The sequence below is a fragment of the Genypterus blacodes genome, unplaced genomic scaffold (assembly GCF_046128005.1).
Source record: "Genypterus blacodes isolate CSIRO-AG114 ecotype Tasmania unplaced genomic scaffold, CSIRO-AGI_Gbla_v1 ptg000103l_1, whole genome shotgun sequence".
Classification (NCBI taxonomy): Eukaryota; Metazoa; Chordata; class Actinopteri; order Ophidiiformes; family Ophidiidae; genus Genypterus; species Genypterus blacodes.
In genome coordinates this window covers 359,934-377,331 of record NW_027466907.1, presented here as the reverse complement: position 1 = coordinate 377,331, position 17,398 = coordinate 359,934, and the positions used below count along the sequence as shown (strand labels likewise).

Sequence of the window (17,398 nt, the reverse complement as noted above, 5' to 3'; positions counted from 1 at the left end):
GACCTTGTCCAGATAAACTCGCATCACTTGATACAAATTTCCTTCAAGACACGTTGCTCAGAAAGGTGCATGTAAACATAAGGATAGATGGGGAAAACTTGAGTGAGTTGCTGTATCTAGGCAACAATGCTGTAACGAACGTGACACCAGAAAGCCAAAATAAGAGTTTAATCAATATACAAGAGATGCATTTAAAACCTGTGACAAAATGTGTCTTTAGAAATGTGACAGCTTTGTGGTGAAAGTTTAACATCACTGGGACCGATTCATACTCCTGTACGTCCCGGTGTCTTCTGCAAAAGAAAATATTCACCTATGGTTTCACAAAGTCAAACTTTACTCTCAAATATACAAAATAGTTCATTTTATTCTTAAAAACATTTGAGGAAATCTGACAAAACATTAACCTGGCTTTTTACTCCCTAATTTCTGTGATGTTGGAGTTTGACTTTCAGATTTTTACACGATGAGCCAGGCAGTAGAGAGAAGACAACTTTTATCACAAGCAGCTGTACAAACTTTGATGCTGGAATTTTGTGGAAACGAGAAATAGAACTTCAGTCCTCCCAGGCGAAGTCGTATGGCTGGAATTCGTCTCTCAGCTGCTTGCTGCTTTCCTCCTCTTCCTCTCTGCTCTGTTTACACTCCTTCCAGTCTGCACGAGTCGGCATGTTGAGCACCGCCTCACTGGCCAGCACCTCCCTACACACACATACACACTTTTAGTGTCCCTTGGGTCCATGTCAGGAAACGTGTCCCTTGCATTTCATCCACCTTAACTTCTAGCAGCAGTTGGCAGCCGTAGCCTGGTGCCTTGCTCAGGAGCAGTAACATACTCACCTCCCAAACTGCAGTGGAAAATGTTTCTGGATTCGATGATAGAGTTTCTCCCCTGAATCCAACTCCACGTAGAAGTACGGAGTCCCTGGAGGGGCGATCTACACACACACACGATCATTTTAACAACGGGAGATGACAAACTTGTGTAGTGCTTTTGTCATCTACTTGCACATGTAGAAGTACATGTGTAGAGGGTGTGTGTTGTGTACCTGTCTGAGGTCAGTGTGTTCAGGAATCTCCATCAGCTCCATGTTCTGCTCCTGGGCCTGGACCATGAAGGCTTCTTTGATGTTGTCTGTGGCGCATCGGTCTGTGGGGACAGGGACCACCTGAAACAAAGCATCAGACCCGACGCTCAGAGGATTCAATGCTGCTTGACACCCCCTATGAAACCTCTCCCATCATCTCTTCTCTCTGTGGTTGTGTTGCGTCACCTGGAGCTGCAGGTGCTGGCTCCTGTAGTTCCTCTCAAACAGCACACAGCGCTCCCCTTTGCTCTTGTAGAACCTCATCAGAGCAGACTTGTACTTCTCCATCTCCTCCACCACCTCTGAGCTCAGGTCCACCACAGACTGGTAGTGACCGATGGGCAGGATCAGGACGTGTCGTGGGGTCAGACCGCCTTTAGCCAGGGCCAGGTAGCACTGAAGACACACAGGCAGAAACAAGAACCACAAAGCATTTTAAAGCTTTGAAAATTATGGTCACGAGTTGAACTTAACTTTATAATTTAATGTTTTATGCTCGGAAGAAAATACTCACGTGCGTCCCGATGCTGATGACGAGGTGTTTCTCCACCTGAGGACTCGCCAGGCAGAACCAGCACGGACCAGACGGCTGAGCTGCACACACAGACACGTTTGTAAAATTCTGATCCTGAATCCATCAATAATTCTTTGGTCACGTGGAAGAACGTATCAATAATTAAATGTTTAATCCAAGCCGTTCTGGACTCACGAGGTCTGCGCGGTGCTCTGTGCTGCTGGCCGTCTCCGTCCTGCATCTGCTCCGGTCCTCTCCCGTCTCCCTCCCAGCGTTTTCCCGACTGGTGTCCATCTCCGTCCGAGGTTCTCTTCCTGCCGCGCACCCGATAGCCCCCCCTGCCCTGCTTCTGGTTCAGGTCAAAGAAGAACTGCTGGGCCGGCTCCTGAGCGTGGGAAACACAAGCTTAGTATCTTCTTCTAATGGTCAAGATACTGGACACACACACACACAGACAGACACACACACACACACACACACATAATACCTCCTCCTCCGTGTTGCCGAGGTCTATCTTGTGTTTTTGTGCGTCCGCCTTGTCTTTTCCTGAGCGCCTGTAAGGGTTTTCCGTGACGTCCTGTGGCTGTTTCACCAGCTCTGAGGCCTCCATGGTCTTCATGGGGACGATGTTGAAGGCGTACAGATACTGCACCACAACACGCAAAACATCAATACCAAAACTGATCAATGATGGTGTGTGTGTGTGTGTGTGTGTGTGTGAGAGACAGCTTTTCTTCACTCACTTTCTTCTTGGCGGGGTTGTTGACAGTTGCCAAGGCAATGAAGCGGCTGACGTGCTGTGTGTTCTCCTGTAGAATGATGTGGTTCCTGAGGACGGACACACACATACACTGTTGGTCAGCAGGGAGGGAGAGAGCGCCCCCTATAGCTTCATATTGAGACGACACTATGTATTAGTAGTGGGTCTAACCCAGTGATTCTCAAACTGTGGTACGTGTACCACCGGTGGTACGGGGAGGTAAGCGGCGGAAGAAAAAAGAAATCTGAACCATGAAAAAATTTAAATGCGACTTCAAAGAAATGTTTGCACACGGCACACTACTACCCCTTACCGATAGTGGCGCTGCGTGCAAACGTCAACTTTTAGCTGACTATTACAGGCTCAACTTAACTGTGAAGGGTTTGAAGGTGGTAAGCGGAGATAGGATGAAAAACGTATGAGCGGTCCAAATGCACTTAAGTCGTGGCTCCAGAGGGGAACTAAAAGGACGAAGTCTGCGGATCAGGAGGAGGATATTTCAAACAGCCTGAACGAAATGTGAACGTTAGCAGCAACATCAGAAGTGAGAAGTGTACACAGCACCGGCAGCTGGCTTCAAAAAGCGAAAAACAATACGGAAAAATGCGGGACGGAGGACGAGCCAAAGCCGCGGTGTGTGGTATGTGGTGATGATCTCAGCAATGAGTCCATGGAACCAGCGCATCTCAAACGGCATCTTCCAACAAAACACACAATGCTGAAAGACAAACCAGTGGAGTTTTTTGTACACAAACGTGATGAACTGAGGCAGTCCAAATGCGCAATTCAGTTCAGTGGCGCACCTGTGGTTAAAGCACAGGAGGCTTCTTATCGTGCCCAGCCTCCGTATAGCGAAAGCAGGTAAGCCGCACACAATTGTGTCAGCTGTGTCAGCTGTCAGCGGTGAACAGCTGTGTTTACCATTAGCAAAAGAGATGGTACACATTATGTGTGGCGAGAAGATCGCCAAACAGTTAAAGTTGGTGCCACTTTCAAATGACACAGTGTCGCGGAGAATAGGAGCCATGGCAGATGACGTTAGGAAGACACTGATTGAACGCATTTAAAATAGTCGCTATTATTCCATCGAACTGGACGAGACTACTGATGATGCAGGTTTTGCCAATTGACTTGTTTATGTCAGATATGAGCATGGCGGTGCAGCTAAGGAGGATTTTCTGTTCTGTCAGGCCTATAAGAGTTATAAATAGTTGCCAAAATGCCGTGTGTTTGAAGTACAGTTGGTTGTGTTTTTGATTTATGTTCTCGTGTGTGTTTGTTTGCATGTATGCGTGTTTGTGAATGAAATGCAGCTGTTATTAATGTTCTCACATGCTGTGTGTGTGTGTGTGTGTGTGTGTGTGAACATGCTGTGAGTGTAAGAGGGACTGCCCCCTGCCCCATATAGGAGAGTTGTTCATATGAGAGAGTTCTAGTACCAATTTGTGGCCATGTGGCTGTGACTGACAAAAGGTCAAATTAAATAATATTCTTATGAGGAATAAATGTGCCTCAGTATTTTAACATCGGCCATAGTGGTGGTACTTGGAGAGCCAAATATTTTCTGAGGTGGTACCCGATTTTAAAAGTTTGAGAACCACTGGTCTAACCTGTAGGGGAGCCGTTCGTAGTGAGCGCCCTCTAGTGCAGCAAAGTGGTAGCGAGGCTTCAGTCTGTCAGCGAGGTTTGCAACGGAGAAGCTTCCACAGAACTTTGTGTTTACTTCCTGCAACAAAAGACGTGTCTTTTACTAAGTCTTCTGTGAATGAATGTTTTCTTACTGACCCTTGACCTTTCTTCAGTCTTACCGGGTTGTTTCCATAGTGCCAAACTCCTTTAGGCCACTGTGACGTCAGCAGGATGTCGACTCCTTTGAATTTGGAGTTGCTGGTCAGCGGGGCCACCAGGGCTGACAGATCTTTGGGTGTGAAGCAGTGGGACGGCGCCGGTTCCTGCAGGGCCTCCCGACCGCTGACGTAGGCAATCTGCAGGCCCGAGACCCCCGTGAACATACCCCGCCGACCTGACACACATGCACACACATTTGGCTGTTATTTGTGAGCATGAGCTACTGCAGCTGTGAGGTTTGTGTTTCTGATGGATGTGGCAAATTGTCTTACCAAGGTAGGTGATGTTCTCCGCCAGCTCACAGCCATCAGTGCTGGGGAAACACTTCACCGCCTCCTGGCTCGCCGCTCCCAGGATGTACGTGTGGATCGGGGCTGAGGATGCAAAACAATAGACACACTCGGATGTGTTTAAGCTTAAAACCATAAAAATGCAACTTTTTATGCTTTACACAGACTCACACTCTTCATCATTATCCAGTTGCTCTCACCTTTCTTGGCTCCTGTTTTGTATTGCTGCCACTCGGCTTCGGCCTCTGGCGTCGCTCCGAAAAACTCTCCGACACACAGCAGCAGCTGTACACACACAGCAGCACCAAAGTTCAACAGGATGAGAGATCAGAACATTAAACTGCATACACACTCCAATGCTTCAGATGTGTGTTTTGTATTTTGTAAAACATTACAAGCCCATAATAACTAAAATCTTTTTTCTTTCGTCCCTGGAGTTAATATTTTGTTTGCCACATTGGACCAAAGGATGTAAACATCATCAACACACTGTGGGTCCATAATCTGATACTTAGTGGGTCCATCCAGGCTAACAGGTGTAACTGTAAAAGCCAAAAACATTCATTTAGATTCTCAGACTCACATCAAACTGTCCGGTTTTCTTCTGGATGGTCTGAACTCGACTGAACAGAGCACTCAGCTTCCCCTCAACATCCCCACAGGCCAGACTGCAAGACAAACGCACACACTCGTGCTTTTACATAAATCAACACAATACATGTTTGAACATATGATCATATAGACACTAAATGAATGTTCCCATGTTCGCAAACATTACATAAAAGTTAATGAGGTACTAAATGTAATATCAAGTACCTAAAGGCTAATGTGAACCTGGTCAATCTTGTAAAATATTAACTTTACACTGGTACACATCATGGTGGTTACACCGTCATTTTTTGGTTGACATAAATGCGAAACAAAGCTTTTCAAATCGAAGAAAATCAATCACAAACCACATCATTAACCTGATAACCTATAGGTAATATATGCGAGTGTCAAACTTACACTCTCACAGGTTTCTCTCCCATGTCTACACCAAATGATTCCCTGTAGATGCTCGAGATGAAAGAGTGTCGTTTGGATTCTTGCAGTTTGGAAGCTTCGCGCGTCAGAAATTATGGTCCGACCGTATCGCATGTGGAACCATCACCAAAGCAGCACTCTGGAGAGATCGAACGTCGTTTACTCATTAAATACAGCTTTTACAAAAAATTTAAATACATTAAATTTTTCGTCAGCACACATGTGCATTTTATGTCATCTAACATCAAACATAAACGTTAATTAAGCTATGCGGTCTATTGTTGCTACACGGGGAGATTTTTGAGTGGACACAGAAGTTGCCAGGTCTAGCTATTAAAAGTAAATTGACATCCAAGAAAAGGGTTGCAAAAATTAACAGAGTTAAAGCGTCTGACCTGGTCAGGTGAAATTAAATAACTTAAATATATGTATTTATATATATCTATATACAACACACTGAGGGCTTCATGATATACAGAACAATGTTGTAGAAACACGCGCAGGCCTTGTAGATTGCGAAAAATGTCCTATTTGGCAACCCAGTGGCCTTCGAACGGCCGCTTCTCATCCTGGCATTTACCTTCATCCTGGTAACTCGCAAGACCCGGACCAAAAACAGGAAGTAAGTAGACAAAACAAAAGTCAAATTCGCTTTCTGTTCGGTCGCTGGAGCCGGTCGGCATCCCGAATTGAGCTCGGTTTAGAAACAAGCACGCAGCACACAAAAGCAAAGGCTGCAGAAGGCCGGCAAACTGTACAGACGCCATAAGCTTCACCTTGTCCACTAACATGGCGCCGGAGAGTTTTCTTCTTTCATTTAGCTGCTTGCTTATCCCGCGGGATGCTAACAGTTAGCACTGTGTGTTGCGCGTTCACCTATGTGTCGTCACTGGGAAATCATTAAAGTTGTATTTGTCAAAATCATACAGTCGTCTGTTCTGTTTATCTCGCTCATGTTGAGGCTTTGTATTATTTAGTATTCGTGTGGCACAAACAGCGCCCCCCCCCCCCAACCAGACTCCATGTTAAAATCCAGCCATTTAAGTTTATATGTCTCCATGTACAATATGCTTAAAATCCTGCTGTAACGGGACTGTAATGACCCCTCGTCCTGCCTCCTTCTTCATAGATGTGTCACTTCTAGGTCTTTTAGGCAACCTTTTAATTAATATGTTTAATTACTTAATCAAAGGTGAGGTCAAACAATTGTCGATTCACATGTTAGTGTCAGACTGCACATGCTGAGACAATAGTGAGGTCATCACCGAAAAACTGATGTCATCTTACAGCAGTGATGTCATCCAAACTAAGAAGTGATCCTAATTCTGGTTCATCTTAGTCTCTTACACTCTCTGACTTAACTTCCTTTACAGACCAACACAGCTACAGAGGAACATCTAAAGCTCAAACTGTCTTTTATTACAGGCAGATGCTCCATTATTTTAGACAATAAACTCTACTTCTTTCTATGGATACAGAAGAGCATTTTCATATTTATGATAACATTAAAGTAAATGAACATTTTATAATGTATTATCTTCACCGCAGCGCTGGGAGGTAATGATTACAGATCCAGATGTTTTTACTTACATTTTACACATTTTACCTTCCTGAAATGTTTGGTTCCATGCCACTTTGTCTCCTCCCCCCTGTAACGTCTAAACAGTTAGTAAATAGATATTCATAGGTTTCTTGTAAATGTTGTGTATTTTAATGGGTTTTGACTGAGCTTTCCTTTTAAGAGTTTGATTAACTTTTATGTAAGTGAGTTTGAACAGAATTCAAAGATGTTTGCTTGATATGAGTAAAGACATTCAGAGTTGCAATAATGCAGCACCAACACAAATCCACAGGAACACGGACATCACAGAGATATAAATGCTTAGAACGAGTGAACTTTTCTGCATTGTGGCCAGAACGTTATAGTGATAAAGATGTGGCAGGTTGATTTATCGTTTCTCATATAACTCGGTAATTCCATTTTATTGTCATCCCATCTTAGGTGCATGATGAGTTCCCCGGCTGAGGAAGAGGAGGCAGCGCTGTTAGAAACTGTCAACACTGTGACACTCACTCAGGATACTGATGGAAGCATCATATTGCACTGTCCTCCTACTGGTGGGTTATCACACACACACACGCACACACGCACAGCTTTTTATCAGGCTTCAGTTGTTGCTTATGTTGTGAATGCATAGATGGATATGCCTTTTTAAAGAACAATGTAACAACACTTTGATTAGATGTTTGTATTGTTTTAGATGAGTTCATGTAACAAGTTGTCTGTGTGTGTGTCTAGATGAGGACTCAGAACCCCTTCAGAAAAAGCTGCGCCTCTCCACAGAAGAACATGAACATGCTGACCCAACACGTTTTTCTGTGGTCACCTTACCGAGTGAGACACACACACACACACACACACCTTTCACTGTGTTGTCATTGCTCTGGTGAAATCTGAAATCAATACTGAGGCAATACTTCCTCTTAGTGTCAGACAACGACGAGAGTTTCGAGGTGACGATGACGACGACAGCGGACGGGGACATTTCTGAGGAGGACGTCGCTCAGATCGAGGTACAGACAAAGATGTTTTCATTTAGTTTGTCTCTCCCACTTTTCTCTCTCTCTGTCTTTCACTGCAATGGCATGATTGATAATAAATTAGTTGTACGTGTGTGTGTGTGTGTGTGTGTGTGTGTGTGTGGAGATTTTGCAAGAGGAGGAGGATTCGCTCTCTTCCAATCCGAAGGCTGAGGCTTCACCTGTTAGTCAGGCCTGGTTTACTACAAAAGAAGACAAAGACACCCTGACAAACAAAGGTACACATGATATAAACACACACACACAGATACACACACACACACGCACGCACGCACTTTGACTTGAAAACTTCAAATTGAGACCAGAACTGTGTTTCCTTTAGGTCATAAGTGGAAGCAGGGCATGTGGTCTAAGGAGGAGATCGACATTCTCATGAGCAACATTGAATCCTATGTGAAGGTGACAGAAACATTACACAAAACGCTTTGAGATGAATCAAATGAAGTTTTCCATGACAGAAACACAGTCCATTCAACTCTTCTATAACCTCATAGTTTTAGGGCGACCTCTGGTGGACAGAACAATGCTGTGTTTGCCACACACACTCTCCATGACTGACTCTGTGTTTGTGTGTGTGTGTGTGTTAGGGCCGAGGCATAGAGGACCCTGCAGTGATCATTTTTGAGATGTCCAAAGAAGAGAGGAAGGACTTCTACCGCTCGGTTGCGTGGGGCTTAAACAGGCCACTGTTTGCCGTTTACAGACGAGTGCTGAGAATGTACGACAACCGCAACCACGTGGGCAAGTGAGTGTATAACAAAATGGAGAGAGCGAGAGAGGCCCGAATGCACAAATCAACAGCATGCACGTGACCACTGATGTGTTTCCCCTCAGGTATACTCCTGATGAGATCGAGAAGCTTAAAACGTAAGTAAATCTTCTGTATGAGTTCCTTGTTAAGATCTTGTAGATGGATAATGTAATGCTTTGTGTGTGTGTTTGTGTATTTAGGCTGAGGGAGAAGCACGGTAACGACTGGGCGACCATTGGAGCGGCACTGGGTCGCAGCTCCTCCTCCGTCAAAGACCGCTGCCGGCTGATGAAGGACACGTGCAACACGGGTACATAGAAGTTATGATGATGATGATGATGACGTAAAATACAGTATCTCTAGAAAGAATTGATTTAAATTCAATAACTTAAGTGAAATTTGGTATTTCTTTGATATGTAGCCGTGATATTTGTTTATTATTATTTGTATTATTTGTTGTTTTTGTCACTTTGTATAAAAGGTAAATGGAGCGAGGATGAGGAACGGCGCCTTGCTGAGGTGGTGTACGAGATGGCGGGTGTGTCGCCGGGCATTGCGGTCACTGGTGGTGTTTCCTGGGCATCGGTTGCCGACCAGGTCCGCACTCGCTCAGAGAAGCAGTGTCGCTCTAAATGGCTCAACTACTTGAACTGGAAGCACAGCGGAGGGACAGAATGGACGAAGGACGACGACCTGAACCTCATCGGCAGGTAAGAGACGTCAGAACCACGACGGCCGCATTCTTCCATCCGTGCCATGCCAATAATTAACACCCGAGCCACGTGGGTTTCAGGATATCAGAGATTGAAGTGGAAGATGAGAATGAAATCAAGTGGGAGGACCTGGCAGGCGGATGGAGCAGCGTCCGTTCTCCCCAGTGGCTGCGATCCAAGTGGTGGAGCATCAAGAGACAAGTGTCCAATCACAAGGAGATCCCCTTTAGTGGTGAACACCTTTACCTCCTGATTTAGTGCAAAAGGTGATGACATTCTGGAAAATTACATCCAAACTAGGTCAGCGACATTGTTTTTGTGTGTGTGTGTGTGTGTGTGTGTGTGTGTGTGTGTGTGTGTGTGTGTGTGTGTGTCCAGTTCTACTGAAGGGCCTCCAAGAGCTGATGTCGTCCACGCAGGTGACGAGCGGACCGGGAAGTCCCTCCTCATCCTCCTCGCTCCAGATCCGACTCACGCGGTTAGAGGAGAGCGGTGGCAGCCCCGCCCCTAACACACTCACCACGCTGCAGATCCCTGTGCAGATTCCACTGCAGATCGCACACCTGGGTGAGACAAACTGGAGACGTTCATGTGAATTTTACAGCACAAGGAATTGGTCTTGATTCTTCATCTGATGTAAAAGTGATGATGATGATGATGTGTCTGATGGTAGATAACAGCATTTAACAGCGTTTCTTTGCGTATGTGAAAGCTTCCGATTCTTCGACGGCAGCCAGCGACGGTGAAACCATCACGCTAAACACGGGAGCCCTGCAGACCCTCGAGATTCTACCTGTAAGCACAACACACACCAACCACATACACACTCACACACGGTACACCAGGTACACCAGGACAAAGCAGGACTACCTGGTGCTGCCATGACAACCGTGTTCTCACTTAACCCTGCAATTCACAAACTTTAAGGCTTTGTTCTTATTTGGATATATTTGGAATGATGGGCAGTTTTAAGACTACTGTTGCTCCTTCACAATAAAAGTCTTGTTCAGCCGTCTCGCCTCACGTCTGTCTCTTCTTCTCTTGCAGTCCTTCCACCTGCAGCCCACCGGCACCCCTGGCACCTACTACCTTCAGACCACGTCCAATCAGGGCCTGCCGCTCAGCCTCTCCCCCAATCAGGGCCTCCCTCTCAGCTTGGCCAACAACGGCACGGTCACCCTAACGACGGGCTCCTCTCCTTCCTCACAAGAACACATCATCCTGCACAGCCTGTCGGTCAGTGTTCTCATCTCAGAAACCCTCACCACAAGTCTATAGATTAACAACGGGATGTGTGTGTTTGTGTGTGTTTGTTCTCGCAGACGGAGGGCCTCTGCTCCAGCGATGGCGTCATCATCCAGACAGTGGCCTCAGACAACGCCTCCTCAGATCCTCTCAGCCAGACGCAGCTGGTGGTGGAGACAGGGGGGCAGAGCCAGGAGGACAGGTTAGAGGACACCACCAGCCTCCTGGTTGGTTCAGAGACTGTCGCTGCGGAAACCCAGGAACCAATGACGGAAGGCTTCACTGAAAAGGTAAAAATGTGCCAAATGTTTTGATGTTTGTGACACCTAGTCCAACTCTGACAGACTTTTGATCTGCGGGTCACGATGAATATATGGAATTCTGGGAAATTCACTGTGTGTGTGTGTGTGTGTGTGTGTGTGTGTGTGTGTGTGTGTGTGTGTGTGTGTCAGGAGCTGAGTTCCCCCTCAGAGGAGCCTCCAGTGGTGCACTCTGAGATCAGATCTGACAGTGCCACGTTAATCGTCTCTCCTCCCAACATTAGCAGCACACTGACAGGTAACACACATATAAACATACACACATTTGTCTGAGTTAAGTGTGTACTTTCTTACATTAGATTAAACACACATACATTTTGTCTCCCTCCGTGTCCACAGATCCAATCCTGGAGAACCAGGAAGGCTCCGACTGAGTTGGACCGTCAGCGTGAGCGGGGGCATTAAAGATAGGGAACGTGTTCAGTATTTGCTGCACAGGTACACACACAACGCACAACGTGTCCTGATCTGCTGCGACACAAAGTCGGTTTCCACGGGAACACCGGTGAGACCTGCTCGCCGTGGTTGTAAGTGAGACAGAACTTGTGTTGGTGTTGTATTTTAATGGAATCTGATCTCTGATTCATATGGACCCCTGAAAGAAATGTGAATCAACTGCGGTGCCAAAGAGAACCTAAAGGAAGACAGGGATGTGAACATGTTCATGCAGTGATGGTGAGCTTTCCTCCAGCACCATCAGACCAATGTTTCCACTGGAGCAACATGGATTGCCATGGATTGTGTTGTTGGTGGTGTTGGGGACCTTCTGACCTCCTGCCATTTTTAGCCCATTTTACTGTTGAGGACTCTTTGAACAGCGATGGATGTAAGAAGAAGAGGAAGGAGGAGGACCTCTAATGTGACTATGCGCCTGTAGATCTGATCATCTGGATGATGGTACTTGACAAAATGAACACTTTTATGCGCTTTATTATATTACAATGAATTACAGTTTAACGCTAAAGGGAGGAATGAGAAGGGAGACATGTCGGGATACACAACTGTTTATTCCGTATAACATTAAATAAAAAAAGACATGGCTTTGACAATCCTGTGGTCGTGACGAGTCTTTCTTCATGTTCATCTTCATCATTGTTCCTCTTATGACGAACAGCTTCCAGTTACATTCTCGGGATAAAGCCTAATTTACAAACAGGTCTTTGAAGAATGAGGCAAACAGACTCATTCAGTCTTTTCCTGGCTCTTCTGATGTCATGACGATGGAAGATGATATAAACCAACTTTTTTTTTTTATCAAACCTATGACACCCTTACAACCCCAATATAGCATCGCAAAGGTCTCAATCTGGATTTAACCAGTTAAATGCTCATTCTTCATGTCAAAATATAGGATGGAATCAAACATCACCTTCTGTTGTGCTGTGCAGCCTCGAGGAATTATATTCAACTGTGCTACAGCTGGCCTGAGTGTGTGTGTGTGCAAGTATGGCTTAGACAAACGCGTGATTCAGTCCCACTCAGTTTTTGAGTGCTGGCAGTAGGTTCTAATGGTTTGGCTTTACGTATAATTTGGAAAATTCATTCTATCCAGCCGAGGTCATCAGATATGACGAGAAGAAGCTAAAAAGAGAAACAAACTTGCATAATTTGCTACAAACCCTGACACTCGCCGTTTGTTATTGCTGTGTGTGTGTGTGTGTGTGTTTGGCTTCACCTTGTGTGTTTACATGCACGTGACAGATACCTGATACCTGATCAGAACTCTGCGACCGACAATCAGTGTGTCATCACTGTGGTAAGAATGAAGCTGTGAATACTTCAAGAGAAAATGTTGTGAAAGTAGAAATATTAAGAGAAAGATACAAAGTTGAAATATTACAAAAAGTCTTAGATACGATTAGAACACTTCCTCAAAATATTACAACTTCACTCTCTCTTCCCCCGAATGAAAAACAAAAGCATGTGTCTTGAATTAACAATTTCAACACGTCGAGGAGAAAGAAAAAACACCGGTAATTCACAACAAAACTAGACTGCAATAAACGCAAGATGAGAAACTGTCAGGAAATGAGGCAAAATTCAATTGATAACATTCCCTGTAAAATGACATTCCCAATATGAACATGACATCTGGCTTTCCCACCCACTGTCGTCAGAATTCCAACTTTTGTAACAGGATCATAAGTGCTCCAATGTGACTGTGTGTGCGCGTGCATGTAAACACACACTCTTTACTCCAGCAGCGTGTATCAGGCAGATATATGGCCTCTTTACAGTACAGTAGAATAATATATTTTCCTACAAAGTTACACCGTGTGTGTGTGTGTGTGTGTGTGTGTGTGTGTGTGTGTGAGTGTGTGTGTGTGTGTGCAAGTGCAACAAGTCAAGAGTTTCCTTCTCCCACTGGAACCAGCAGGGCTTTTGTTTTGGTCCCACTGGAGATTTCTTCATCTGCTGTGGCTACAAAAGCATATTCAAGTCATTGTGTTTTTTGGTTTGCGTTCTCCCCGTCTCTTTCACTCTGCGTGTCTGTGAGAGTGTTTCCGTTGGCCAAGTCCAAGTCCTCCCTTCTTCCTCTTCGGCTCTACCTGACATCATGGAAGTAGAGGTTGGCACATAGACACAGCAGCAAGATGGACGCCAGCGTGTAGTAGATCAGATTCCTGAACTTTGGCTCCAGGTCGCCTTGCCGATACCAAAATATCTGGAAAAGGAGGAGACAAAAGCTCAGAATTGATGGTGTCTGCCGAAAGTTTGGCGAAGATTTCACATCATCGTGATGCTGTGTGTGTGTGTGTGTGTGTGTGTTACCAGCACTATGGCGGATCCACAGGCTAACAGGATGCACACGGCAAAGAAGACGTTCAACGGTCGTGGAGGCAGCGAGGGGAAAACGAAGGAACTGATCACAGTCAACTAGAAGAGACAAAAGTTTGAAGAATTCTTACACGTTTCAAAATTTTGGGTCATAACATTTGTTTCATTTTTAAGGCTTTTTAGTGTATTTAAATTGACTTACCAGAACAACCATAGACGTGAATCCCCCCAAAGCCAGGTTGACGATCCGATCCTGAGGAGAGCAGTTAAACATCTGTGTTAGTATGGGACAGATGTTTGCTTATATCTCAACTTCTAACGTCACTGGATCGCAGCGTTCACAAGCTTCCAGTCTGCAGCTCGTACCCGAGACGACGTCTCCCCAAACAAAGGCCGGTTGTCCAGGCCGCTGGTGCCGTACGTCCTGCCGCTGAACTCCTCCATAACCTCTGGACAGACGTGCAGACAGACACAGTGTGCTCTCCTCTCAGCAACGCCGCCTCATGGAAGCGTGAAGCAACTGCTGCACGCCAGCTCGCGGCAGCTTCCTCTGTCCCCAGGCCTCAGTGTCTGCAGGCTGGGGGGGACATCGTGGAGGTCTGTCCCTGCTGGCCAGGAAGGGGAGTTATTTTACCTGTTCAACAAAACAGGTAAAATAACCTGGGATACAAGCTTTTGATTCATATGCACTGAATAGATGTAATCATATCTTTGCCTTCATATTTAACTGTTATTCTTCATTTGACCTAATCCAACATCTGTTTCTGTTACAGTGTTGTTGCCATAGTTACTGTGGTTTTTAGTTTGCTTGCTGTGGTTAACAGCTGCTGGGCACTATGACAGGAAACAGACAACTGATTTTTGTTGACTTCTGCTTTGCTTCCTCTACGCACAGGTGTGACACAAGTCAGCCAGTCAAAGCTTTCAGTAAAATGATGACTATGATGAAGACGATGACTGGAGGAGGAACCCCTACATACCAAATGAAAAATCCCAAACTCTCTAAAACTTTGTTGTTGCCAACTTTGAACCAGATCCAAAAAGCAGAACTGCATATGAAGTAAGCAGATCCTGAGCACTGATTCACCAGCTGATACAGCAAATACAGTAGCAAATAAGCTTTAAACTGCCTTCTATATCTTCACAGGTACTTCAATACACAACAGAAACCAAAATAAAGGGGAATATTTAGTCATCAGCTCAGAATTATACTCATGGGAGATCATGGTGGAATTAAAATAACAGGACGTTCAGTCAAAGTGGGTAAACACCTTTTTTTTCTTTTCTATTATTATAAATCCTCTTTCGCTCTCTCACCCCAGCAGGGTTCAACAGCCATTTTCACAAGAACAGCAGCTGTGGTTGTTTCCTCCTCCTTTATGTGTCAGAAGGCAGCGGTGAAGGAAATCACAGCGCTTTCTCAGCACAAAACAACAGTTTCATTATGGCCAACGTTAAACTGGCCCAGAGCAACATTCCACTGCAGCCTTGTGATTCACTAGGCTCCTTAAGAGAGACCCCGCGACTTACACCAGGACACACACGAGGGTTTGGTGCAACTTAACATCCCAGAATCATTTATATAAACATAAATCAAGCGAGTTCATGTTGGAGTTAAGATCGGACACGTTCTAGTTAAACGAATTAGTGACTTTTAAAGCCAAATAAAGCTTACTTAATGACATTTAAAGGCATCCTTTATTTTTCAAAAGTCCACTTTTCCACACTGACAACTAAAAGAACCGATTCATGGCCAAAATATCGACGTGTGTACACAGAGGAAGACTTAATCGATTAATAAAACTGCTTAACTGGTCGATATATCGACTGTGACTGTGGTAGATGACTGTGACTCGGACAGAGATCTAATTTAGCAGTAAAACACCTGCAAAGCACCAAAAACCTTGATAAACTTTAACAGCTGTTAACTTTGTGACAACAAAACACTACTGTTTGCCAAAAGAGCTGATTAGCTGTCGTGCTAATGGCAACAGCTAAACTCATACCCTTTATTTTACATTAACATCTTGTTGGCTGTAAACCGTAACAGCAGGTGAAGCGTAAACATGAGTAGCACTTATTTCTACAGCCAAAGCACATTTTTTTGACATGTTAACTGTGTCACGTCGCGAAATGACAACTAAACATGACGGCGCCAAAGCTGCTTTTACTTATGTTAGAGAGCTACAAGGCCAACTTTACAGCAGGTTAGCTTAGCCACGTTAGCGCACTACTGCTCAGCAAAGCTCCGGAGAAGGTCCGGGAGAATATAAGGGAGCGTCGGGACAAACCTGGCCGAGTTTCTGCTCACTCTCCCCGGGTGGATCCTCTCGCTTTTCTGCCCTCAAACAACAAACTCCGCTGGGAACCCAACAGAAGAGCAGCAGAGCAACGGGGTCAAGCCGCTGTTAAAGGGGAAGGACACGGGCAGGTACTTAAAGGGGAACCGGGTAACCGTTTAGCCGACCAGACTCCATGGAGATATCAGACAGTTTAACACTGCGCGTTTACAGGGTTTTAGGGGCCATTGAGGGGGGAAATAGAGTTTTCGAGCATAAAAAAGGTCGATATGTTAAGCGTGAGTTGTGAATTTCTGAGAAAAGTATTGGCTTAACATATAAGAAAATACTCAACTCCAAAGTAACAAACACGTTTTAGGGCATGATTGTGTGCGGGGCGAGGGTGAAACACTAGATTGAAACGCAGATTTGGTGTTTCGGAGTAACTCGTTTCCATGTTAACTGGGGACAGATAATTTAGTCGCCCTTTTTATTTTGTTGTTAAAACGCTTACATCACAATAACCAACTCTTACTCCTATGAATACTACAAGCAAGTATTTCCTGTGTGATATACAAAAGAGTCCGAGCATTATTAGCAACACTGACACAATATTATTAAGTTATATAAAGGTTTGTTGTTGAAACAGGCTCAGCCCAATTTCCAACATAACCTTTAAAACATGTATGACATCATCAAAACTAGGAACATTCTTTTAGGCTGACGGGCATCTTAAAATGGTAATTCAACTCAACATAGTTATATTTCAAACATCATAAGCAAATAAATAGAATGTTCCATAAAGTAAAAGTGCACTTACCTGCCTGGACTGTGTTTAACTGTGTTCAGGCACTGCAGTTTTGAGTTTTCTCCGTTAGAAATCCAATCTTTAATGACACCCTACTAAGCATATACAGTATGTCTCAATATGGAGGAAACTAAATGAAACGTTGTGATCTTGATCCGTGTAGAAAGCTCAGATGTGACTGCCAGCGGGCTATAAGTAATCTCAGTCTCCATGTTGCCATCACATGAGGAGAGTGTGATAGGCGGGCCCAGCTCTAATCCTCAAATGCAAAGTTCAGTCACATTTTCTAAAAGGTGATAAATGTTTTAGTGAGGAGGCATGAAAAAGCCTGACAACCTCAGTATTCTGACCTTTATATCTGAAGTTCTACAGAAACA

General features: G+C 44.8%; 3 protein-coding genes across 6 annotated transcripts; 1 reads left to right on the top strand and 2 right to left on the bottom strand.

The window, feature by feature from the left end:
- Positions 1 to 171: 171 nt before the first annotated feature.
- Positions 172 to 5,664, bottom strand: cwf19l1 (CWF19 like cell cycle control factor 1). Of its 2 annotated transcripts, XM_076160055.1 has the most exons (15): positions 5,509 to 5,664; positions 5,084 to 5,168; positions 4,701 to 4,785; positions 4,483 to 4,584; positions 4,171 to 4,385; positions 3,973 to 4,088; positions 2,346 to 2,430; positions 2,090 to 2,248; positions 1,798 to 1,987; positions 1,603 to 1,682; positions 1,275 to 1,484; positions 1,050 to 1,169; positions 841 to 938; positions 520 to 702; positions 172 to 293 (listed from the first exon to the last, which is right to left on the bottom strand). In XM_076160055.1, the coding sequence occupies exons 1-14, from the start codon at positions 5,529 to 5,531 to the stop codon at positions 558 to 560; spliced, it is 1,713 nt and encodes a 570-aa protein (XP_076016170.1). In that variant the 5' UTR covers positions 5,532 to 5,664; the 3' UTR covers positions 172 to 293; positions 520 to 557. The 2 variants fall into 2 exon arrangements, with proteins under 2 accessions (XP_076016170.1, XP_076016169.1); XM_076160054.1 differs by having other exon boundaries at positions 172 to 702; positions 5,509 to 5,663.
- Positions 5,665 to 6,079: 415 nt separating this feature from the next.
- On the top strand, positions 6,080 to 12,174 carry dmtf1 (cyclin D binding myb-like transcription factor 1). The gene is made up of 17 exons (XM_076160052.1): positions 6,080 to 6,148; positions 7,529 to 7,644; positions 7,826 to 7,921; positions 8,015 to 8,100; positions 8,234 to 8,345; positions 8,450 to 8,526; positions 8,715 to 8,872; positions 8,962 to 8,994; positions 9,079 to 9,188; positions 9,360 to 9,588; positions 9,672 to 9,823; positions 9,970 to 10,158; positions 10,304 to 10,386; positions 10,639 to 10,827; positions 10,914 to 11,126; positions 11,289 to 11,394; positions 11,496 to 12,174. The coding sequence occupies exons 2-17, from the start codon at positions 7,533 to 7,535 to the stop codon at positions 11,528 to 11,530; spliced, it is 1,980 nt and encodes a 659-aa protein (XP_076016167.1). The 5' UTR covers positions 6,080 to 6,148; positions 7,529 to 7,532; the 3' UTR covers positions 11,531 to 12,174.
- A 184-nt stretch (positions 12,175 to 12,358) lies between these two features.
- Positions 12,359 to 16,430, bottom strand: tmem243b (transmembrane protein 243, mitochondrial b). 3 transcript variants are annotated; one of them, XM_076160056.1, is made up of 5 exons: positions 16,226 to 16,430; positions 14,301 to 14,568; positions 14,137 to 14,187; positions 13,929 to 14,033; positions 12,359 to 13,821 (listed from the first exon to the last, which is right to left on the bottom strand). In XM_076160056.1, exons 2-5 carry the CDS (start codon positions 14,376 to 14,378, stop codon positions 13,702 to 13,704), a joined length of 354 nt encoding a protein of 117 aa, XP_076016171.1. In that variant the 5' UTR covers positions 14,379 to 14,568; positions 16,226 to 16,430; the 3' UTR covers positions 12,359 to 13,701. The 3 variants fall into 3 exon arrangements, with proteins under 3 accessions (XP_076016171.1, XP_076016172.1, XP_076016173.1); XM_076160057.1 differs by having other exon boundaries at positions 14,301 to 14,542; XM_076160058.1 differs by having other exon boundaries at positions 14,301 to 14,539.
- Between the last annotated feature and the right edge of the window lie 968 nt (positions 16,431 to 17,398).

Coding starts and splice junctions, on each gene's coding strand:
- cwf19l1 (XM_076160055.1), bottom strand. CDS start 5,531: ATGGGAGAGAAACCTGTGAGAGT. Junction 4,786..5,083: donor AGAAAACCGGACAGTTTGAT/GTGAGTCTGAGA, acceptor GTGTGTGTACAG/CTGCTGCTGTGTGTCGGAGA. Junction 939..1,049: donor AACACACTGACCTCAGACAG/GTACACAACACA, acceptor GTGTGTGTGTAG/ATCGCCCCTCCAGGGACTCC.
- dmtf1 (XM_076160052.1), top strand. CDS start 7,533: ATGATGAGTTCCCCGGCTGAGGAAGAGGAGGCAGCGCTGTTAGAAACT. Junction 8,873..8,961: donor AACCGCAACCACGTGGGCAA/GTGAGTGTATAA, acceptor GTTTCCCCTCAG/GTATACTCCTGATGAGATCG. Junction 11,127..11,288: donor CGGAAGGCTTCACTGAAAAG/GTAAAAATGTGC, acceptor TGTGTGTGTCAG/GAGCTGAGTTCCCCCTCAGA.
- tmem243b (XM_076160056.1), bottom strand. CDS start 14,378: ATGGAGGAGTTCAGCGGCAGGACGTACGGCACCAGCGGCCTGGACAAC. Junction 14,034..14,136: donor TCACGTCTATGGTTGTTCTG/GTAAGTCAATTT, acceptor TGTCTCTTCTAG/TTGACTGTGATCAGTTCCTT. Junction 13,822..13,928: donor GTGGATCCGCCATAGTGCTG/GTAACACACACA, acceptor CTCCTTTTCCAG/ATATTTTGGTATCGGCAAGG.